The sequence below is a fragment of the Salmo salar genome, chromosome ssa13 (genome assembly GCF_905237065.1).
Source record: "Salmo salar chromosome ssa13, Ssal_v3.1, whole genome shotgun sequence".
Taxonomy (NCBI): Eukaryota; Metazoa; Chordata; class Actinopteri; order Salmoniformes; family Salmonidae; genus Salmo; species Salmo salar.
In genome coordinates this window covers 80,161,499-80,187,090 of record NC_059454.1, presented here as the reverse complement: position 1 = coordinate 80,187,090, position 25,592 = coordinate 80,161,499, and the positions used below count along the sequence as shown (strand labels likewise).

At 44.3% G+C, this 25,592-nt stretch overlaps 1 protein-coding gene across 1 annotated transcript; it reads left to right on the top strand.

Annotated features, from left to right (window-relative positions):
• On the top strand, nucleotides 1-25,216 carry LOC106567945 (protein Wnt-11). Its single transcript, XM_014137859.2, has 6 exons — nucleotides 1-205; nucleotides 1,679-1,874; nucleotides 3,481-3,725; nucleotides 5,818-6,095; nucleotides 12,180-12,472; nucleotides 24,123-25,216. Exons 2-6 carry the CDS (start codon nucleotides 1,792-1,794, stop codon nucleotides 24,295-24,297), a joined length of 1,074 nt encoding a protein of 357 aa, XP_013993334.1. The 5' UTR covers nucleotides 1-205; nucleotides 1,679-1,791; the 3' UTR covers nucleotides 24,298-25,216.
• Nucleotides 25,217-25,592: the final 376 nt, after the last annotated feature.

Below are 25,592 nucleotides of genomic sequence, written 5' to 3'. Positions count from 1 at the left end.
GCCATGAGTCCAACACATTCCGCAGCGAGAGGCACTGCACGCTGAATAACCTGCGAGAGAGAAGAGGTAGCCGCTGTTGCTGGGGAGTAAACGATGCTTAATTCTTCTTTGGATTCATTTGAATTGCGAAATTGTGGATTTATACGAATTTGTGGAGGATATTGAATTCAAAAGGATATTACACTGACACGAATTATCATTAAAGGTGAGGAGCAATGGTCTAGTTTCATGACATGACTATCAAAGTATAAAGTTATCGATAACATGCTTATTTTCAGAGTTTGATAGCTTTTAATTGCTTGAACACGAACTAGGCTGTTTAAAGATTAGGCTACTATATATCTGATTTTAGTTCTGATAGATAATATCCAAGATATTTTCGAATAAAGACTCGAGTGTAGGCTACCTTATTAACTTGAACGTGACTCATACTACATTTTAAGAGTAACTTTATTTTCCTCTTGTTCCCAGTGCGACTGAATAGAGGTAGAAGGCTATAATAACAAGGAGACAGCTTCAAACATGCCGATAGAGGGGAAATTGAAAGAGAACGATGCGGATTAAAGTTCCAATATTTAGGTTTAGCGGCTGATATGGCTATATTATACAAAGGGAATTTAATAATAGATATTTGTTGAAGATGATCATGGGGAAAACTATTAATTTCATTGACAGTTCCACCCCACACAAAAGCCCAATGTAACCTCTGCATACATAGAGTGGTTTCCCTCGCATAAACCCAATGCACCTTATATAAAATGGGAGATCGGGACAAATGGAACTTACCACAACTGTAAGGCTTTGTAAAGAAATGTTAAATGTCTTTAAATGTTTAAGTGTTGAATAAATGTTTTTCATGTAAAATCGGATTTTCTTATCTAAACTGATTGCCTGCTGATAGTTGATTGCTTGCTAACCGTTATACCACATGTGCTGTAGCTGACATTTCCAAAGGGTCTGATGTTGTACAGCGTAGCCAATTTAGATCACAACTCGCAACATGTATATAAATTAGGCTATAGGTTTGTAATACCCACATAGTTAGAGATGCTTTGGAAGATTTGCAACATGGTGAAAATAGAGTGAAATAATAGTGTTATTATACTGTCTTATTATTTGTGTTGATGAGACGTATTTAAGCAACTATTATTTCCACTTTAAATATCACTATAATCAGTGAGATGAGTGTTTTGTTTGAGGCATAAAATTCAAGTTATTTTCAAAGAGCTTCCATATCATCACACGACAATAAAAACCCTATCTGATGGAGGTAATGCCCTGGACAAGTAGTGCCGTGTCTGCTGTAGGGTAGTGTGCTCTGCTGGTGTGTTGTTGCCATCCACTGATCATATTACTATCTGAAATGTATCTGAAGTTAAGCAGAAATTACAATTCAGTTTGTGTGTGTGTGTGTGTGTGTGGTGGGGGGGGGGGATCTGTCAACTCTCAATAGCCCCTGCAGTGAGTGTTGTTGCGCCAGTGGGAAGGATGTGCACAAGAGTTCCACAATTAATACATTTCTTGAAATAGGGTTTTAGATTTCTCTATTACTTTTCCACTATACATAAGAAATGTGGCAGTGAACAAAACCATTATAGCATAGATTATCTTTTGGCATTTTGTTTTGAATAGTGTGGAGTGTTCCTTTAATGGTGTATTTTTCTATTCCACCAAACAGGGTAAAGAGGGGGAGACGGTGTCATGGCAGTTGACTTGTGATTGCACCTATAAGAGCCTAAAAGCCAACAGCCACCTGCATTACTGTCATCTCTAAGTTGGAACACTATCATTATGAAGAAAACGTCTAACACCCTCCCACTCTGTCTGCTTACCATTCTGCTGCTGTCCCAGATCTGCTCCGGCATCAAATGGCTGTAAGGACCTTTTATTTTGTCTTTTATGTGTGTGCATTTTTCCTTTTGCTTTACTGTTTATTGTGGCCTGTGTTGTGCATAGGCAGTAAAACAGAAGCTGGGGCTCTCCAAGTCCTTCTTGTTTCCTACTGTATTTAATCTAAACCTGCAGAAAAATTTAATATAATTTCAATTTATTGTCCATCTGAGGATGAACATTTGCCACATTTTCTGCCGGTAAAACTAAAAGAAAGGCTGTGCATTATTTCAGTCCAGGTTTTCAATTTGTCCCCTGATGAATGTTAATGAGAAGATTTGAACGGGAATTATGGAGTGAAAAATGAATCTGTTAGAACAGAGTACTCGAAAGCAACAAGCTGCTTGTGTGTTAAACATCATTATAACCAAGAGTGACATAATTTGGAAGTTCTTCCCTTAGATATACACATTCCTCATTGACTTTGGTACATATTTTTCTTTGGTTCATAGATTGATTGACATTTTATGCCTGCACATGATTTGGGATGGTTTTTTACCATCTGTAGCATCTGAAACCTATGAGTGAGTTGTTGTAAGATTTCTATAGGCTATAACAGTCGAACAGCAAATGTGCCTCAGAGAGAGAGAGATGGGGATTGCATGACATTGTGCTAAATCCTATAGTAGAAAGGGTCTCTCCCAGCCTTGATATTTCTACGGGGCCTGGATGTGAACCAGATGGGGCCATAAACACCTGTGAGCTCTGGGTTACCACGAGCACAGGGGAGTCTGTCACAACTTATCGTTGGGCATGGAGTAGCCACTCCCCTCACTCCTAATCCAAAACAGGCTAAAGTGCAGGAGGCACTGGCTGGTTCTCACGGAACTCTCTTTCCCTCGCAGTGCTGCTGCAAGACATAGAAAACAGAGTCAGACACTGACTGACCAGGTTCTCTGGTGGTTTTTCTATGAACTAATCTGCTGTTCTGTCTATGTGCAAATCAAGTATGTGTGCCCCCCCTTTTAGATTTCGTAATCAGATGATTTATGCCAAACACAATTCTCGGTAGAATGCAATCCTTTTAACAATGAAGAATGTAAATGATGATAGATGGATAGATGTAGTCCTGTCAGTTAGATCTGGGTCAGGCTTTTTGCCTATGATGAATTAATAATTTGGCATGTTCTGGAACCTCCTCTGCTGAACTAAATCAGGAGAATAGTCTGATGTCAAGCTGTGGTCTGTTATGTTTTACCTGTTCGTGACTTCTTGAGAGATTTCCATTGGCATCCTCTCTTTGGTATTTTTGTATCTTCCAAGTCAAGTGGTACGAATGCCAAAAATGTTAAAAGTTCCAACAGTTGTGATAATCTGTTTGATTGGTTCAAAACATGTTTGAAGCGCAATGGTTCAGTATGTATCATAACTATAGTTATAGGCCTATAAATTAATATATGTTAGAAGTGAGAAAATGACTTTCAGCTATGGCATCGGCTTTTGCATTCATAAAATCATGTCATATTTCATATAAAAAACGTGAAATATTTTGATCTTGGAATTTTTCAGATGTCATTTTTGCAGTATAGAAACCTCTGAGTTGAAGCCATCATAATGAAGTACTTATAATTACGTCTGTTTCTATTCCAGGGCCCTATCTCACACACCCACATCCTTACACATCAACCAGACCCAGCACTGCAAGCTGCTGCCCGGCCTGGTGTCGTCACAAGCCCAACTGTGTCGGAGCAACCTGGAGCTCATGCAGACCATAATCGCCGCAGCCCGCGAGGTCAAGAAGACCTGCCAGAAGACCTTTGCTGATATGCGCTGGAACTGTTCCTCTATTGATATCCCCAGTGACTCCTCGAAGTATCGTCCAGATCTTGACAGAGGTAGGCCTACTTACTAGTCACAATCTAGGAGAGACCGGGGTTGGTTGTCACACTTTTTACTCTTGTGTGTATTTCTCAGCAATGGGGCCCCTCATATCTTATTCCAACATGGAGTTATAAGCCATCAAACACACTCTACCTGTGACAACCAGCCCCATCGCGGGATAGGATGTCACACAGTATGTTGTTGGTTGTCACAATGTTTGGTAGTAGCTTATTCTTTTGTAACCGGAAATGAAGCAATATAGCATACAGCATCTTAGAAATAGCCTTTCTTTGAACTAAAGATATTTCTAACAAATTCAACATTTTATGCCGTGAGAAAAACATGTGACATTTTGAGTAAATTTGGGTGTGTATGTGTTTGTTTGCACAAGCGTGTGTGTGGGATTTATTATAATGGAGTTGATAGTGACAACCAACCCCAATGCTAATAAAGATGTTAGTTACTACATGGCTGGACCTTGGAACTCAGAAAATAGGTTTGAAATATAGCTCTCCATTTCCTCCTTTCATGGATACTCCCATAATTAAAACAAAAAAGTTAAGAAAATCCCCCCTCACCTATGAAAAACACAAATTCTCCAAACCCCAATGTTTTGACATGCTGACATGAATTGACCAGGTGGATGAGTTCTTTCAAAGAATGCACACATGTTAACCTTACAAATATTGCACAGTGCCATTTAGATTGTCCTTGAGCTGTCTATTAATTATCTGTATTATGTCATGTTTTATGTTTTGTGTGGACCCCAGGAAGAGTAGCTGCTGCTTCAGCAGTAACTAATGAGGATCCTAATAAAATGTCAAATAGCAAAACCCGTGAGACAACAAACCCCAGTCTCCCCTACTGTTTATGGTGCTGTGAGATCAATGGATTGAAATGGTGGTGAGAGATCCATTGTGCTAGGTGTGCAACCTAAACGTTTTATTCAATAGAACTAGGAGTGATCATCTCAGACCAAATTATCAGCACAGTAGAAACTCTGTGTTCTTGGTGGGATTCAAAAAGCTAATTCAAGTGTTGCAGGAGATCATTTACAAGCGAGAGTTTAAAGCCTTAATCATCGTCCTTGGGGGTCTTTTGTGCTCTGAGGGCAGAGCAGACTGGGCCAAGCAAAGGCTACCATTCTTCTTTGTGTCCCCTTGAAAGAAAGAAAATTGTCCTTTATCACCCTAGCCACCCACCTCCCTAATATCCGTGCTACAAAGTCCTTCTCTTTATGTTCCAAGTACTTGATGTGGTTGTCTTCATAGCTTAACAGTGCCTTGACTCTCTTTTGTGGCACAATAGATTCCATTCTTCATGTGAGAGATAGTATTGAGTTTGACAGTGACTATTAGAAGGGATCTAGACATCTTTTTTGTGACAACTCATCCTTCTCAGTTTTAAATCCCTTTTACGTCACACAGTACCTACATGCATCTGGTTTTCTATAGTAATGCAAGATGTTAAATATTATCGGCGAACTCAACTGAACATACGTCGTATGAATAGGCAGGCTCTTAGTTGCTCCTTCCAGTACAAAGCATTAGTCATGTATACAGTACGTGCATACAGATTTTGATGGATAATTGTCTCATTATATGCACACTCCTTTCAGTGATTTGTCTGAGAATCTTTCCATGTTCTGTACTTCTACTTTGATGGGTTTATTTCCATTGCCAAAAGGATCTTTGCTGAGCCAGGCAGAGCCAATGTCAGTTCCAGTTTTACTGAGTTTGGGTGAAGATATATATATATATATAAATAAAAAACACAACAAAGAGCTGGCTCCTAATCAAAGATTTAAGGAGACAGCTACACGATGATGCGCCTCAGAAGACAAGCTCCATCTGTCAACTGTGAGACCAGTCTTGAGAAGCCACTGGCCAACAATAGACTAGTGGTCTTCTTTATACAGGGATGTTTTTGTGGTCTGGCTGGTTCTTCCTGTCTCCTACCTCCATCGTCCAGCATTGACATATCTGCCCTCTGTGTGTACACACTTCATCACCTACATTAGATCCATATGATCCACTCCGGCTGTATAACCATATCTGTCGTGAGGCATTTTCCCTCACTCAAAAGGCCTTGTCTTGTTCCAAACAGGCACGAGGGAGTCAGCATTTGTGTATGCCCTGTCTGCGGCGGCCATCAGCCACACCATAGCGCAGGCGTGCACGTCGGGGGACCTGCGCCTGTGTTCGTGCGGCCCCATCCCCGGGGAGATCCCTGAGCCGGGCTACCGCTGGGGCGGATGTGCAGACAACCTGCACTATGGCCTGGTCATGGGCTCCAAGTTCTCTGACGCCCCCATGAAGATGAAGAAGGCAGGCTCCCACGCCAACAAGCTGATGCATCTGCACAACAGTGAAGTGGGGAGACAGGTACAAAGTCATCTTATTATCACAGATCACTGATGACTTACTGTTCATTCTATGTGGTAGTATTCAGAGGTGGGACCAAGTCACTGTTATTTGAGTCACAAGCAAGTCACAAGATCTGAGTCTCAAGCTGAGTCCCAAGTAGAACGAGTCAAATCTCGAGTCATATCTAAGTCATGCATTCCAGGAACAATTCAAGTCGAGTCAAGTCACAAGTTTTTTCAAGTCAAGTCTCAAGTCAAGTAAAAAAATAAAACCTATACATGCAATGACTGTTTATTGAGGCTTCCTGACAGCCCTTTTCATTATTTTGTCTATAACATATTTTGATTATGTTATAATATATTTTGCAACTAATTCCAAATGCAAGCTTCATAATGTAAGTCAATTATACATTTCAAGCAGTTTTGACATACCTAAAGAACAGTAGCTAGGCCTATGCTAGTAATTTATGACTGATGCCCCATTGCTGGTGAGCTTGCAAAGTAAACAGTTAATATTTTTGATCAACAAACAATATTTGGAGCTAGATATATATTTATGGCAATCTTCTCTCCCTAGCTAGCTTAGTGGTTCTCAAATGTTTTGACCTGCAAGATCCCAAAAATAATTGGTTAAAAGTTTGCGACCCACACACACACATGCCCGCGGCACATACGCTAACACGTGCACATAATCGCTGCGCAAATGTAGCCTGTCATTACAGCCATTACAACCATTCCTGTTAGCAGCCAATAACAACTAGAGATATTATGTCACTTCTCTGGAGTCCAGAGCAAGCAAAATACTGCCAACCTGTAAAAAGTGGAGGTTGCAGGATCGTCTGGAAAGCATTGTCTGTCTGCACTGCACGCTTAGTGCTTCACTTTGGAGGGCTGCCTGCCTGCCTAATGCTCGTTGCCACCTGAACTGGGTAGCCCTTTCCTTCTTCAAAAATACCGTCATTAATTCGCCAGAATGTTACATTTTCATCCCATAATATTGAAGGCAGTGCGATGTTATAGCAAGCCTTAGACATGATATAGCCAGTAGCCACCCAAACTAGGACTATTTTAAATATGAACATGATCAATGAAATCAGCAGGTAGCCTATTATTGTTCTGGCAAAGATGCCTCCGTGGTTGATTTCTAAACTGTATATTATATGGATAAATAATATAAACGTAGGCCTACTGTGTTTTTGTCAGGCAAAACAGGAGAAAATAATGCAAGTTATTACTGGTCACGAATCTCTGGATATGCGCGCTCGCCTTTGCGCGTCAATGCTGATGACTGATCATTGGTCAACAATCAAGATCTGCAACTTTTTGGTTCTGAAGCACAGATGAGATGTTTTTGAGACAATCTTTTGGTATAATACCATAGGGTAGGTCTATATTAGAAACCAGATCAAACAGGCAAAGGTATATACACTATATATAAAATATAATATATATGCATATGTAGCCTATTAAAAAATGCATGAAAAATATGTATTTTTCCCATTCAGCTTCATACTCGCGACCCCCCAAAACGCTCTCCCTTTGAGAACCTCTGCGCTAGGTCTTCCGACCTGTGTTGATTAACAGTTTGCTGGTCCAATTCATTAGCCAATCTGTTGCACGTTCTTTTGTATGTCGATGCTGCGGCTACTGTCTCTGGCTGCTTGGAGAGTAATCCACAGAGACTCTGTGCCACAAAATGAGTGAAAACATTTTACAAAACCTAGCCAGATAATTTCAAGTCATCATTCTCAAGTCAATGTCGAGTCACAAGTCTTAACTCTTGTGTGGTGTTCATGTTTTTGTTATTCCCCCAATGAATAGACCCACAACATTATTGGGTTTTTAAAACAATACAGCCATAACAATTTACATAAAAATAGTTAATACCTAGATGTTGACTTATATAAATTACAAGCAATATAGACAGCATACATATCAATAAAAGCGCTCTTTTTTTATATAAAATTGAATTTTTGTTAACAGAAATCTATTTTTAATCAAGACATGGGTCGAATAAATCATGTTTATCTTGAACGAATATAAATTAAACAAGGTTTTCATCACTATTGATGTTTATTGCTTTGAACTGAACAAATTGAAAGGACACATTTTTCTGTATTTTATGGAACTGATAAATGAGCCCCATTGAACACAAATTAAGGCCGGTATACACATCACATGAGGGACAGAGTTTTACTGTGTGTGTGTAGCAAATGTATTTCTTGCACTTGATGGATGTGTACTGTGTCTTCCTGTCCTTCCTGTCCTTCTTCCACACACATCGCAGCGCTTCTTCTTGTTGCTACCGGCTGAAATCTACAATGATGAAAACACAGTTCAGGAATTTTACTAACATCTCACTCGCTCACATATATAGTTACAGCAGGCCAAGTTAGGAGAGTCAGACACACATGCAACAACATCACTCACACTTACTTCCGGTATTGGAGTTGTTCTGTGTTTCGGGCGGATGGGGCACCAGCATCCTCCTCCTGAATCATCCTCACGATGGCTGCAGAAGCTGGGGTCCTTGGGATATGTTGCCTCCTCTAGATTTGAGGTCTCACCAATGCCTTGCCCAGCTCCTCGAGAAAGAGCTGTGTCCTCTGGAGCTTCCCTCTGTTCCAATCTGGGTTCAACGCCATCCAGATGACAAACGTGTTGTAAGCCGAGATGTCCAAGATGTTGAAGAATATCACAAGGGCCCAGCGTAGGGTTCTTCTTTTGCAGCTGTAACCAGCTTGTCTAAATTGTCCACCGCTCCTTTTGTGGCATTGTAATCCATTATGATTTCTGTTTTTTGATGTTCCTGGCCACAGATTCTCCCATCCCTATGCAGCATATTCACGAGTACCACATTTTTGCCTTTCTTTGGCACGTAGGACACTAGGGACGTGTCGGCCTGAGGTGGGAGCTCTGGCTTGTTTTTTCATACTGTTCCTACCATCGTCTTGAGGAACTCCTGTCCCAGCTTGTGCGAAGTAAAAAAGTTATCGGATGTGATGTTGTGGCCACCGAGTCCCTGTGTCACATCCAGGACAACCCGCATCCCTTGGTTCTTCTCAGAGGCTCCTCCATCTGGCTTCCCTGTATACACTTGCAAGTTTCACGCATATGATGAAATAGCATCACAAGCAGTCCAGATCTTGATTCAATATTTTGCGGGTTTAGACTGTATGTACTGCCTGAAGGGGCAGCAGCCCCTAAATGGCATAAGCTGCTCATCAACAGTAACGTTGGGCCCAGGGATGTAAAACAGGAGAAGGCGGTCCACCCACTTGTCCCACACTGACCTGATTGCAGCTAGCTTGTCTCTCTGCCGCCGAGCTGGTCTGGTGGCTCAGTTATCGAAAGCGGATAATCCTGGAAATAATGTGTACATTTTCCAGAGACATTGTTGCATGGAAAAGTTATCTGCCAGTTTCTGCATTCCACAGGGATTCTGCGGATTTCCCATTGGATCTAAAAATACCAGCAAGAATAAGAACCCCAAAGTATGCATGTAAATGAGTTTGGCCCATCTCCTTCCATCTCTCTCCAAAAACACACCTGCCCTCCAAATTAGTGCAGTCCAGAATGGTTTTCAGGATGGTGTCTGGGATGAACAGTTCAAAAGAAGACTTTATGTCCTGCACATGAGTAACCGCCATCCGCGTCGGCCCTGGTTGCATCCTTATCACATTGGCAGCCATGCGGGGTGGCTCATTCTTTGGGCAAGAAGACCATTCAATGTCACCATTTTTTTACATCTATATTTCTCCTCCTGCAGGCTGCTGACGAGCTGGTTGCACACGGGCTGGCTGCTGATGGGCTGGTTCTGGGGCTGGCTGAGGGTCAATCTCATCCTCTTCTTCCAACTAACTGTCAGACTCCGAATTGACAGAGATTTGATCCTCATATTCTGAAATGTCTTCATCTTCCAAAGTGGAAGATGCTCCTTCCACACTACTATAGCTTCTCTCTCTGCAAAAATTATTTCTAAGGCCCTCTGAGCAGAGATTATTTTTTGCCATACTGATTGATTGTGGTAAGGAGCTACAATGTATCAGACTAATGTATTATAATAACATTGTGCACGTTCCCACAAGACATTGTGTAGTTTCACACACTACAAAGGGTAAAGAGTGCAAGAATAGCGGGATACAGGCAGACAGGCAGGGAGAGAGCCAGGTTAGGAGGAGGAAGACAGAGTGAAGGCACACAGTAAACCTTTTTGTTGAATTTTTACTTGTTTTCACCTACACATACACTTTTCCACACTTTTATTACCCTCGGGTCCAGTGGACCCGAACACCACATATGTAATAAAAATGTGTAGGGAGGTGCACAGTTATGCACTCAATGAAAAGTTGTTATTTTACATGTTCTTCATATAACATTGAAAATGGGTCCCACAGACCCGAACACCGCACAAGGGTTAAGGCTAGTAGTAGTAGTAGTAGCAGCAGTAGGAGGAGCAGTAGTAGTTTGGCTTGAAAGATGGATATATGGATGACTATTTGGGCATACAGTCCATTCGGAAAGTATTCAGACCTCTTGAGTTTTTCCACATTTTGTAACATTACAGCCTTATCCTAAAATAGATTAAATAGTTTTTTTCCTCATCGATCTACACACAATAACTCATAATGAAAAAGCGAGAAAAAAAAATGAAATATAACATTTACATAAGTATTCAGACCCTTTACTCAGTACTTTGTTAAAGCACCTTCTCTGCAGATCCTCTCAAGCTCTGTCGGGTTGGATGGGGAGCGTCGCTGCACAGCTATTTTCAGGTCTCTCCAGAGATGTTAGATCGGGTTCAAGTCCGGCCTGGGCCACTCAAGGTCATTCAGAGACTCCTGCATTGTCTTGGCTGTGTGCTTAGGGTTGTTGTCCTATTGGAAGGTGAACCTTCACCCCAGTCTGAGGTTCTGAGCGCTCTGGAGCAGGTTTTCATCAAGGATTTCTATGTACTTTGCTCTGTTCATCTTTCCCTCGATCCTGACTAGTTTCCCAGTCCCTGCTACTGAAAAACATCCCAACACCATGATGCTTCCGCCACCATGCTTCACCGTATGAATGGTGCCAGGTTCCCTCCATACGTGACACTTGGTATTCAGACCAAAGAGTTCAATCTTGGTTTCATCAGACCAGAGAATCTTGTTTCTCATGGTCTGAGAGTCCTTTAGGTGTCCCTTGGCAAACTCCTAGCGGGCTGTCATGTGCCTTTTAGGAGGAGTGAGGAGTGACTTCCATCTGGCCACTCTACCGTAAAGGCCTGATTAGTGGAGTGCTACAGAGATGGTTGTCCTTCTGGAAGGTTCTCCAATCTCCACAGAGGAACGCTGGAGCTCTGTCAGAGTGACCATCTGGTTCTTGGTCACCTCCCTGGCCAAGGCCCTTCTCCCCCGATTGCTCAGTTTTGCCGGGCGGCCAGCTCTAGGAAGAGTCTTGGTGGTTCCAAACATCTTACATTTAAGAATGATGGAGGCCACCGTGTTCTTGGGGACCTTCAATGCTTCAGAAATATTTTGGTACCCTTCCCCAGATCTGTGCCTCGACACAATCTTGTCTCGGATCTCTACGGACAATTCCTTCAGCCTCATGGCTTGGTTTTTGCTCTGAAATGCCCTGTCAACTGTGGGACCTTATATAGACAGGTGTGTGCCTTTCCAAATCATGTCCAATCAATTGAATTTACCACAGGTGGACTCCAATCAAGTTGTAGAAACCTCTCAAGGATGATCAATGGAAACAGGATGCACCTTACTTCAATTTCGAGTCTCATAGCAAAGGGTCTGAATACTTATGTAAATAAGGTATTTCTGTTTAAAAAAAATTGTAATTTTCAAACATTTCTAAAAACCTGTTTTTGCTTTCTAATTATGGGGCATTGTGTGTAGATTAATGAGGAAAAAACAATTTAATACATTTTAGAATAAGGCTGTAATGTAACAAAATGTGTAAAAAGTCAAGGGGTCTGAATACTTTCCGATTGCACTATATATAGCTCTTTTCAGGGCCTATAACTGTAAATCAATCCCCTTGTGCAATCTTTGACATATTTTCTGCTATAGCATCAGCCTCAATAGTAACAGTGTTTTACGTTCACATCCTCCAGGCCCTGAGAGATGCGCTGGTGATGAAGTGTAAGTGTCACGGTGTGTCTGGCTCCTGCTCCATACGGACCTGCTGGAGAGGCCTGCAGGACCTGAAGGACATCGCCATTGACCTGAAGACCAAGTACCTGTCAGCCACTAAGGTGGTGCACAGACCCATGGGTACGCGCAAGCAGCTGGTCCCCAAGGACATTGACATCAGGCCCGTCAGAGAGAACGAACTGGTCTACCTGCAGAGCTCTCCGGACTTCTGTGCCAAGAACGACAAGCTGGGTTCCGTCGGCACCCAGGACAGGTGAGACTGTTACAGGAACTGTGGGTGCGCACTTTGTGTGTATGTGTTTGTGTATGTATGTGTGTATTTGAGGCAGCTACATTAAGGCAGCTATATACAATTTTAAATATTACATGACATTACATTTCATAACACTTTCCACAACACATTAAGTGTGTGCCCTCAGGCCACTAATCTACAATACAAAATCCATGTGTATGAGCCCTATTCTGAGCCAATTTAAATGTTCTAAAGTTATATTAATAACTCTATTGTCCCATTAAATGCAAATGTTATTGAAAGTCGAATCAAACACTTCATGAGAGCCCATGAGCTCATGTTGCACAACATTTCAATAGGCTATGCATTTATGTGAGAAAACAGAGTGATGGCTATATTTATTTCTCAATTTTCCTAATATTAAGCAAATATTAAGCACATTGCTTATCTTTACAACAGGAGTATAGCCTACCTGACTGGCATGAAAATGAACTACAGGAAAGCATCCTCCATTCGCTATTTAAGTGCATAGATGACATGTATTTTTTCCCGCTGCCCCTGTTTCGATACAGGTGCATGTTAATGGTCCATTCTAAATCAAAACAAATTTCACACATATATATTATTTAGTACATGTAAAGACAAGATTAAATCAAGAATAGACTGATGGGTGACAATATTAGCCTATCAATTGTGAATTATATACTATCACATGTGAATGATACCCAGCTTTTTTTTGTGACTTTTTAGAATCATAGTCGCACACCTCATGTAGCCTAGACCGTAGGCCTATATGTTTTGATAAGGTTTGTATCACAACTAAAGTGGCCAAATAACTTCTTAAAATGAAGCACATTAATACTCTTTACAAGGGGTGTAGAGCTTAACTGTCATACTGTCAAGGCTGTGGGTAACTGGTGAAAGGAGTCAGGCGCAGGAGAGCTGAGATGCGTGGACAAGGTATTTAATTCAAGAAAACAACAGTATAAACACAATACTATGGTACTGGAAAAATACCGGTACCACGAAATAAACGGGCGTAAATAACAAAACCCGGTAACAATATACCAGCCGTCAGATACAGCCTTACAAATAAAACAAACACGCACACAAACATGGGGGAAACCAGAGAGTTAAATAATGAACATGTAATGGGGGAATTGAAACCAGGTGTGTAAAAACCAAAGACAAAACAAATGGAAAATGAAAAGTGGATCGGTGATGGCTAGAAGGCCGGTGACATCGACCGCCGAACGCCGCTCGAACAAGGAAAGGGACCGACTCCGGCGGAAGTCGTGACAGTACCCCCCCCCTTGACGCGCAGCCCCAGCAGTGCGCCGACACCGGCCTCGGGATGACCCGGAGGGCGAGGGGTCCAATACGTCCTCCACCGGCACCCAGCATCTCTCCTCCGGACCGTACCCCTCCCACTCCACGAGGTACTGAAGGCCCCTCGCCCGACGCCTCGAGTTCAGAATGGATCGGACTGCATACGCCGGGGCCCCCTCGATGTCCAGAGGGGGTGGAGCAACCTCCCACACCTCAGACTCCTGGAGTCGACCAGCTACCACCGGCCTGAGGAGAGACACATGGAACGAGGAGTTAATACGGTAATCTGGGGAAGCTGTAAACTGTAACAAACCTCGTTCACTCTCCTTAGGACTTTGAATGACCCACAAACCGCGGACCCAGCTTCCGGCAGGGCAGACGGAGGGGCAGGTTTCGGGTCAAGAGCCAGACCCAGTCCCCCGGTGCGAACACCGGGGCCTCACTGCGATGACGGTCTGTGCTGGCTTTCTGACGCCTCACAGCCCGCTGAAGGTGCACATGAGCGGCGTCCCACGTCTCCTCCGAGCGCCTAAACCAGTCGTCCACCGCAGGAGCCTCGATCTGGCTCTGATGCCATGGCGCCAGAACCGGCTGGTACCCCAGTACGCACTTGAAAGGGGGAGAGGTTGGTAGAGGAGTCGCGGAGCGAGTTCTGGGCCATCTCTGCCCAGGGTATGAACGTTGCCCACTCCCCCGGCCGGTCCTGGCAATAAGACCGCAGAAACCTACACACATCCTGGTTTGCTCTCTCCACCTGCCCGTTACTCTCGGGGTGAAAACCTGAGGTAAGGCTGACAGACCCCCTGACGTTCCATGAATGCCCTCCAGAAACCTTGACATGAACTGGGGACCTCGATCGGATACTATGTCCTCAGGCACCCCGTAGTGCCGGAAGACGCATGTGAACAGGGCCTCCGCAGTCTGTAGGGCCGTAGGGAGACCGGGCAAAGGGAGGAGACGGCAGGACTTAGAAAACCGATCCACAATGACCAGGATCGTGGTGTTACCCTGTGAGGGAGGCAGATCCGTCAGGAAGTCCACCGACAGGTGCGACCACTGCTGTTGTGGAACGGGTAAGGGTTGTAACTTCTCTCTGGGCAGGTGCCTAGGGGCCTTGCACTGGGCGCACACCGAGCAGGAGGAAACATAAACCCTTACGTCCTTAGCCAAGGTGGACCACCAGTACTTCCCACTAAGACAGTGCACAGTCTGACCGATGCCCGGATGACCAGAGGAAAGTGACGTGTGGGCCCAATAGATCAAACGGTCACAGACAGCAAACGGAACGTACAGACTCCCAGCTGGACACTGGGGGGGAGTGGGCTCTGTACGTAACGGCTGTTCGATGTCCGTGTCCAGCTCCCACACTTACCGGTGCCACCAGGCAAGAGGCTGGGAGTATGGGAGTGGGATCCATGGACCGCTCCTCTGTGTCATACATCCGGGACAGTGCGTCTGGCTTCTCGTTCTGGGAACCTGGTCTGTAGGACAGGGTGAAAACAAAACGGCTAAAGAACATGGCCCACCTTGCCTGGCGAGGGTTCAGTCTCCTCGCCGCCCGGATGTACTCCAGATTGCGGTGGTCCGTCCAGATGAGAAAAGGATGTTTAGCCCCCTCAAGCCAATCTCTCCACGCCTTCAAAGCCTTGACAACAGCCAACAACTCCCGGTCCCCCACGTCATAGTTTCGCTCCGCTGGGCTGAGCTTCTTCGAAAAGAAGGCACAGGGGCGGAGCTTTGGTGGCGTACCCGAGCGCTGAGAAAGCACGGCTCCTATCCCAGCCTCAGATGCATCCACCTCCACTATGAATGCCAAAGAGGGATCCGGATGAGCCAGCACGGGAGCCGAGGCAAACAGAGCCCTCAGCTGACCAAAAGCCCTTTCCGCTTCAGCTGACCACTGCAAATGCACCGGTCCCCCCTTCAGCAGTGAGGTAATGGGAGCTGCTACCTGACCAAAACCCCGGATACACCTCCGGTAGTACTTGGCAAACCCTAGAAACCGCTACACTTCCTTTACCGTGGTGGGAGTCGGCCAATTACGCACGGCTGTAATGCGGTCACTCTCCATCTCCACCCCTGAAGTGGAAATGCAGTACCCTAGGAAGGTTACGGACTGTTGGAAAAACAGGCATTTCTCAGCCTTGACGTACAGGTCATGCCCCAACAGTCGACCAAGCATCCTGCGCACCAGGGACACATGCTCGGCGGGTGTAGCGGAGTATATCAGAATGTCGTCGATATACACCACTACACCCTGCCCGTACAGGTCCCGGAAGATCTCGTCTACAAAGGCATGGAAGACTGATGGAGCATTCATCAACCCATACAGTGAACGAGGTACTCATAGTGCCCTGAGGTGGTACTAAATGCCGTCTTCCACTCGTCCCCCTCCCGGATACACACCAGGTTGTAAGCGCTCCTGAGATCCAATTTTGTGAAGAAGCGCGCCCCGTGCATTGACTCGATCGCACTGGCTATGAGAGGCAGCGGGTAACTGTACATCACAGTGATTCGGTTGATTCCTCGATAGTCAATACACGGGCGCAGACCTCCATCCTTCTTCTTCACAAAAAATAAACTCGAGGAGGCAGGTAAAGTGGAGGGCCGAATGTACCCCTGCCCCAGAGATTCGGAGACATATGTTTCCATAGCCACCGTCTCCTCTTGCGACAGGGGATACACGTGACTCCTGGGAAGTGCTGCGTCTACCAGCAGATTTAGCGCACAATCCCCCCGTCGATGGGGTGGTAATTGAGTCGCCTTCTTTTTACAGAAGGCGAGAGCCAAATCGGCATATTCAGAGGGGATGCGCACGGTGGAGTCCTGGTCTGGACTTCCGCCATAGTAGCACCGACAGAAACCCCTAAACACCTCCCTGAGCACTTTCGTGACCACCCCGTGAGAACCCTCTGTTGCCATTAAATAGTGGGGTCATGACAGGCCAACCAGGGTAGGCCCAGCACCACAGGAAACGCAGGAGAATCAATAAGGAATAGACGGATTCTCTCCTTGTGACCCTCCTGCGTAACCATGCCCAGTGGAGCGGTGGCCTCCCTAATTAGCCCTGACCCTAATGGTCGACTATCTAGGGAATGCACAGGGAAGGGCATATCCACAGGAACAATGGGGATCCCTAAACTATGGGCAAATGATCTGTCAATAAAATTCCCAGCTGCGCCTGAATCTACGAGCGCCTTATGCTCGGAATGCGGGGAAAACTCAGGAAAATTAATAAAAACATGTGAGCAACAGGGGGCTCTGGGTGAGCCTGGTGCCGACTCACCTGGGGTGACACGAGAGTGCCCTGCCTGCTGCCTCGGCTCCCAGAGGAACCTCCCCAGCACCGACCGGCAGTGTGCCCTCTGCGGCCACAGATGGTGCATGGAACGGCCCCTCCTCCGGTCGCCCTAAGTGCAGCACCTCCCAGCTCCATAGGCATCGGAGCGGTGGTGCTGGGGGATGGAACCGACAGACCCCGATCTGGACGTCCGTGGGTAGCCAGCAGGTTATCCAGCCGGATGGACAGGTCCTCCAGCTGGTCGAATGTGAGAGTGGTGTCCCTGCAGGCCAACTCCCGACGGACGTCCTCGCGCAGACTGCACCGGTAGTGATCAATCAGGGCCCTGTCGTTCCATCCCGCGCCGGCGGCCAGGGTCCGGAATTCCAACGCGAACTCCTGTGCGCTCCTCGTCCCCTGCCTCAGGTGGACGAGACGTTCACCGGCCACTCTACCCTCAGGCGGATGGTCAAAGACTGCCCAGAAGCGGCGGGTGAAATCCTCAAAGTCCTCTAACACCGCTTCTTCTTCCCCCCATACGGCGTTGGCCCACTCCAGGGCTTTCCCTGAGAGGCAGGAGATGAGGGCGAAGGAGCTGGGTGGACAGTTGCCAGGTAGAGCTCTAGCTGGAGCAAGAACCCCTGACAACCCGCCACCGTTCCATCATACTCCTTCGGGAGGGCGAGCCGTATCCCACTGGGCCCGGGTGAAGGAGGGGTGAGTGATGGTGAGACTGGTGGTGCTGGTGGAGCTGGTGGAGACGCTGGAGGGACTCCTCTTCTCTCCCAGCACTCCATGGTTTGTAGCACGCGATCCACGGCGCTGCCGAGATGCTGCAGCATGGCAGCATGCTGCTGGACTCGCTCCTCAACCCCTAATGCTGGGGCACCTGCTCCTGCTGACTCCATTCCTTTAGGTGCGTGTTTCTGTCAAGGCTGTGGGTAACTGGGGAAAGGAGTCAGGCGCAGGAGAGCTGAGATGCGTGGACAAGGTATTTAATTCAAGAAAACACCAGTATAAACACAATACTATGGTGCTGGAAAAATACCGGTATCACGAAATAAACGGGCGTAAATAACAAAACCCGGTAACAATATACCAGCCGTCAGATACAGCCTTACAAATAAAACAAACACGCACACAAACGTGGGGGAAATCAGAGGGTTAAATAATGAACATGTAATGGGGGAATTGAAACCAGGTGTGTAAAAACCAAAGACAAAACAAATGGAAAATGAAAAGTGGATCGGTGATGGCTAGAAGGCCGGTGACATCGACCGCCAAACGCCGCAAATAAAACAAACACGCACACAAACGTGGGGGAAATCAGAGGGTTAAATAATGAACATGTAATGGGAGAATTGAAACCAGGTGTGTAAAAACCAAAGACAAAACAAATGGAAAATGAAAAGTGGATCGGTGATGGCTAGAAGGCCGGTGACATCGACCGCCGAACGCCGCTCGAACAAGGAGAGGGACCGACTCCGGCGGAAGTCGTGACACATACACACATATGCAGCGTGTGAGTTTCAAGTTTGGGGAACATCATTTTCACCATAAAAATGCAGCTTTATACCAAAAGCATTACATGCATAATCGCCTTTGTGGTCACTTTTGATTATGGTGTTTTCCCGCTAATGGAACATTCTAATGGAACATTCATTCACCGTCAGTTTTTGGGATACTAGCTTACTGCCGTGTGTGCATTGATGGGCTTATAATGCGAAGAAATAGCCTAATAGTTTATTAACATTTTAAGCTAAATGTTCTGATCTGTTGCGTAAGCCTCATTGCCTAAAAAAGTTTTGGGGGATACTAGTGGTTGTATTAATTTGGGATCTATCGCATTCCACGACTGTCCCAGACTATATTTGGAATATTTATTTCTTGCACAGAATAGAATAGGTTAGCTTTTGCACTATGGGGCATAGTAGATTGACATAGGCTAGTGCTTTTGATGTTTGTTAAACCTAATCATCTTGTTGGATGATGAAAAGTAAACGTGGACAGTTCTTCCAATATCTTCAATATGCAACTCGGAATTGGATAAGGATGCGTGCACCCGCTCAACACAGAATAGCCGCATGTGCGCAGTCCCTCAAATCATTTGGAGAAAATGTCCTTTCTATTTTATTTAGCTTTGTTCAATTGTATTATTCATACAATAAAATAATATAAAATAATGCCACGAATTCTAAGAAAATCTTGTCTGCTAAATGAACTAGTGTAGCCCACAGCCATATGGCATAGCCAGATCAGGACCTAACATAAGGACAACTCAGAGTATGATATTCTGTTCTTCTGAAATAGACTATATTTTCTTCATATCATGTTTCGTTAGAGCTGTCTAAAATAAATAATGGATGTATTGTGAAGGTGTAGGCTATATTACATGGATTTATTAGACTTTTTAAAATGTAGACATTCCAACGGTCTGCATCATGTGTAGAAGCCAGGAGATGCTAAATGTGTTTATGTTAATTAACGGTCAATTACCATGAGACCGTCAGTTATTTACTTGACAATTACCGTCTGACGAAATTTTGTGACCGCCACAGTCCTAGTGTCATGGGTGGAGCATTGTGGAAGAATATACAGCCTGATCTTATGTAAATTCGGGGCATTCAAATTACTATGATATATCACGTTCGGTATGGTTACATAAGACAGAAGGTTACTTATAAAGTGAATGTCTAGCAACCCAAAGGTTGCATGTTCGAATCTCATCACGGACAACTTCAGCATTTTAGTCAATTAACAAGTTTGCAACTACTTACTACTTTTTAGCTACTTTGCAACTACTTAACATGTTAGCTAACCCTAACCCTAACCTTAACCCTTTAACCTAACTCCAAACCCTAACCTTAACCTAACCCTAACCTTAACCCCCAACCCCTAGCCTAGCTAACATTAGCCATCTATCTAATGTTAGCATTAGCCACCTAGCTAACGTTACCCACAACAAATTAGAATATGCAACATATCATATGTTTTGGAAATTCACAACATATTGTAAGAATTCCAATTCGTAACATATTGTATGAATTGCAATTCGGAAAACATATCATACGAATTGTAATTCGGAGCATACAAAATTATACAAAATGGAAAAATTAACATATTGGAGTGTCCCGAGTTGGAGTGTCCCTAACTGGAGTGTCCCGAATATACATTTACTATGTTACGTCTACCCCTGAATCCAGGTTGTAATATAGGACCTTACAAAATCATAGCTACTCTTTTGTGAAAGCTCTACATACTCAGTATGTTGGCCTGGCTCTGCCTGGTTCCTGCTTCACGGCCATGCAGCTAACATTTAGGAAATTACCAATCCTGTTTGTTTTCTCAAGCGGGGAGTTCGTCCAGGATGTTGATTTACTTAGCTGCCGATCTCCCTGGTGGCAGGAACCATTTTGTTTTGAGAATCCCTGATAAAGCAAGTGGCCCCTGAGATTGGCCTGTCTGTGGTATGTCTGAGCACGTGTCACTGACATGCCCATTGTGACTGGTGCCCTTGTGTTGCTATCAGACAGGGGTGAGTAATGTGGTTATTCTTAGAGCCTGAGTGCATTCAGCTGATATCGATTTGAGAGCACGACACAGAAGGAAGTGGGTAATGGTCCCCAAAGATTAAACAAGATTCTCTCTATTCATCTGAAGGTATTCATTAGGAAATATATGTTGCATGTTGTCTGTCGGACCACTTTGAGAACTTAGTGGGAAGAAGGGGTATTTTCTTTGTCTGGGGTAAAGGCCAGATACAGTTGAAGTCGAAAGTTTACGTACACCTTAGCCAAATACATTTAAACTCAGTTTTTCACAATTCCTGACATTTAATCCTAGTAAAAATACCCTGTCTTAGGTCAGTTAGAATCCCAACTATTTTTAGAATGTGAAATGTCAGAATAATAGTAAAGCAAATTATTTATTTCAGCTTTTATTTCTTTCATCACATTCCCAGTGGGTCAAAAGTTTACATACACTCAATTAGTATTTGGTAGCATTGCCTTTAAATTGTTTAACTTGGGTCAAACGTTTCGTGTACCTTCCACAAGCTTCCCACAATAAGTTGGGTGAATTCTGGCCCATTCCTCCTGACAGAGCTGGTGTAACTGAGTCAGGTTTGTAGGCCTCCTTGCTCGCACACACTTTTTCAGTTCTGTCCACAAACTTTCTATGGGATTGAGGTCAGGGCTTTGTGATGGCCACTCCAATACCTTGACTTTGTTGTCCTTAAGCCATTTTGCCACAACTTTGAAAGTATGCTTGTGGAAGACCCATTTGCTACCAAGCTTTAACTTTCTGACTGATGACTTGAGATGTTGCTTCAATATATCCACATAATTTTCCATTCTCATGAGGCCATCTATTTTGTGAAGTGCACCAGTCTCTCCCACAGCAAAGCACCCCCACAACATGATGCTGCCACCCGTGCTTCATGGTTGGGATGGTGTTCTTCGGCTTGCAAGCCTCCCCCTTTTTCCTACAAACATAACGATGGTCATTATGGCCAAACAGTTACATTTTTGCTTCATCAGACCAGAGGACATTTCTCCAAAAAGTACAATCTTTGTCCCATGTGCAGTTGCAAACCATAGTCTGGCATTTTTATGGCGGTTTTGGAGCAGTGGCTTCTTCCTTGCTGAGCGACCTTTCAGGTTATGTCCATATAGGACTCGTTTTACTGTGGATAAAGATACCTTTGTACCTGTTTCCTCCAGCATCTTCACAAGGTCCTTTGCTGTTGTTCTGGGATTGATTTGCACCTTTCGCACCAAAGTACGTCTCTAGGAGACAGAACGCCTCTCCTTCCTGAGAGGTATGATGGCTGCGTGGTCCCATGGTGTTTATACTTGCGTAATATTGTTTGTACAGATGAACGTGGTACCTTCAGGCATTTGGAAATTGCTCCCAAGGATGAACCAGACTTGTTCATACCTGGAATTTTGGAATTTTTAATTTTCCAAGCTGTTTAAAGGCACAGTCAACTTACTGTATGTAAACTTCTAACCCACTGGAATTGTGATACCGTGAATTATAAGTGAAATAATCTGTCTCTAAGCAATTGTGGGAAAAATGACTTGTGTCATGCACAAAGTAGATGTCCTAACCGACTTGCCAAAACTATAGTTTGTTAACAAGAAATTTGTGGAGTGGTTGAACAACAAGTTTTAATAACTCCAACCTAAGTGTATGTAAACTTCCGACTTCAACTGTATAAAGACCACCTACCTTCTACAAAACTGCGCTAGCCATCTTTGGAAGCCTAGTGGGTTTTCTGCCTTTTGTATCTTTTTCCATGGATATTCATTTTAGTAGCGTAGCTAAATCTCTGCTGGGCTGCAGAAGATGTATGACAAATTTCAATAAGGAGTAGGGTTCAGGGCTCTTGGAGCTGGAAATGCAGAACATTGAAAACAATTCATGCAAATGTCTCTTTAGGCCACTTAACAGATAACCTGAAGACATGCTCCGTGTCAGGTGTAGTCACTGTGCTCCATGCATCTGCTGTCCCCAACCTGATAAGGGGCCCGTAACACGTGGTCTATGGCATATATTCAGTGCTTTACGCTGAGTCACAAGGCATCCCCAGCCTCCTGTGTGACTATGTGTGACGCAGATGTGCCGTGTGGTGTGTGTTTCCACGAGGGTCCCAGGGGTCTGGGGGATGTTTTAACCACACCATTCCACACCTCCTCCTCCCCATCACATGGCCTCAGCGCCATCCACCTCACTCCCATGATCCCTAGCCACTCCACAAGAGATAGTGCACTTTGTTTGACCCTGACAGAGCCGTGTTGAATGGTACACACTTCAGGGTGGCCTTATCTGTGTTTACCCTTCAAGTGAGTTCTAATCTCGCTACTCCTCACCTTGGATATTTTTGACCCCGTTGATAATACCTGGAGTGTAATAGCAGCAAACATATGTGGCCTACTTCTTAGTAAAGGATAGAAATGTTGGAAGCCTCCTTCTGTAGAAAGCTGTCCAGTGATATACCTTGTAGCGACATTCCTTGTGGGGTTAGAATGTGTTCTGTATTAATAAGAAATGCATAACAAGTTAAACCTCAATAACATCCCCAGAGCTGAGGGATGATCAGTATCTCAAAGGCAACAAGCGCTGTGGGTCTCACGAGGGACGGCACCATCGAAGGATGTTTTAGTTCAGAATTGGATTAGTAGCTCTGACTGTGAGACACACAGCTGTGTGAGAGCGATGTGGAGTTTACAGATGGTCATGTCCTTTTGATCCATTAACTTTACACCAGGCACCAGACTGAAAGGTCAGATTTTCTCTGACAAAACATATCTGTGTAGAGCTATTGTTAATTGGCCTGTCCCAAAGGCCACTATTGTAATGAGTCTGTCCTACTTTCCCAATGACTCTAACTTCCCTCCCTCCCGCCCCTCCACCCCAACCCTCCTCGTCCCTTCTCTGTGTCAGCAGTCTTCAGCCATCCTCTCAGTGTCTCTGTCTCTCACCAAGCTGGCCATTAACACTCTGGTATTATAAAACAATGCAATTATGTGGCGCGAGAGTGGGTTAAATAGAGGGAGGGCTCCCGTGTGTATTCACTGTGATTTATGATACAGCTATTCTCTGCTCACTTAAGATGCCCCCAGGCTTAAGAAAGGGTCCCAAGCGAAGCATTCGGTGCCCTGAGACAAAACACAAGGGGAAAATGTTTGGGTGAATGCACAATAAGCATTCGTCAAGCTCACCCTTTTAGAGACATTTGTTAGGCTTGAGATGGTTTCGGAATTGTCCAAAACATTGGACAAAACGTTTTGGGGTTGATCTTTGAGAGAGGAACTCTTCTAAGGTCAATGGGGTTGTTTGAGGGGGGAATCTATTATGGAGACTGGGTTTATGTGTATGTAAATGTTTTAGGGACCTTGAGGGCTTTTCATAAACCACAATGTATTACCAGTGTGTAGAATGGTTTGTTTTTCTCTCATTTGTTTGGGGGCAGAATGAGTGTCATATAGGAATGCAAAAAGTTCTCAAACATAGTTGTAACTTTTTCTTTCTTTCTTCCTTTCTGTCTGTTCACTCCAGGCAATGCAACAAGACGTCCATCGGCAGCGACAGCTGTGACATGATGTGCTGTGGGCGTGGCTACAACCCCTACACAGAGAAGCTGGTGGAGCGCTGCCACTGCAAGTACCACTGGTGCTGCTATGTCACATGTAAAAAGTGTGAGAGGATTGTGGAGAGATACGTCTGCAAATGAGTCCATGTTGTCTACTTCATCCACCCACCCACCTAACCGCCCCACGTCTATGTGCTGGGGCTACAGATAACCAAAGCACTACGTTACCAAGAAGGCTTACTTTTGTCTTAAGCTTTAGCATGTATATTTTGACAAGAAAGTGTTTATTTTTGTTCAATCTTTTTAATTAAACTCTGACTCACAAGCTGGACTTAAAACCTTTTCCATTTTACGAACGCGGACACATGGGTGTTGTGACAATGCCTATCGGTTTACGTGAAGACCACCGTCCTCAAGGATTTTTTCTTTCCTTTCATAAATGTGCATTACACTTGCCGTACTCAGATATCAAATGTCTATTTTCGTATATACTTTTATTAAAATAAATGATATTGGATTTGTTTTTTGAGGAGAGGGACTGTAGACTCCTCGTTTGCTGTTGGGGGTATACTTCCAACCTCGCTCTGATGTTGACACTCACCGTTTACTTCAGAACCATTCCACGGAATTCAAAGGGTTCTGAAGGATCCATGGTGTTTTTCCTCAAATGGTAGTCCTTTCTTCAACAGAGAAAGACACTGAAAGAAAGAGAGGGAAAACGTGCTCAACACACAAAGGGAACTTAAAGTACTTTTAGTTGTGGAACTTTTTTAGTAACTGGTGTTGAACTCTTGAACACTGGAGCTTGACTGGGGACTCGCCTGCAGACACACAGTTCTGTGTGCATCCTCAGGATAAGGACAAAGAACTCCCAGTGTTAGAAACAGCACATTATCCCTATAATGTCTGACATGCAGGTAGTCCAAAGCCTAACACCCAGAGCATATGAACAGAACATGATGCCGTGTTATGATGAACCACTCTTATGTGGCTGTACATAGTCTTTTTGTATGCTGAATTAAAGAAAGAAATATTTATAAACTAATTATAGACTCTTTAACAAGCTCTCAATGTTTTCCTTTCCCAAGACCGCAACTCATCATCATCATCATGGTGAATTTCTTTTTTGTCATTTAGAAGAAACTTGGCAAGAGAAATATGTAACCTCACAGGCTGGTGTTTTTGAAATAGACTAGCTATATTTCTTCCCCCCGAAGCATTACTGTAATTAATGACATCTCAAAGTGTTAAGAAAATAACAGTTTCACACAATGACCTGTGACTGTGAGATAAATGAGCACACTTGTAATGTGTTTTAGTGTTCAATCAGAAGGCCAATTGGGATCAACCTCTCAATTGCAAAAACCCTGGGAAAGTGTTTGTTTGGACATTCTTCACTGTCACAAGGGCTATTAATTATGATTCTATCATGGGTT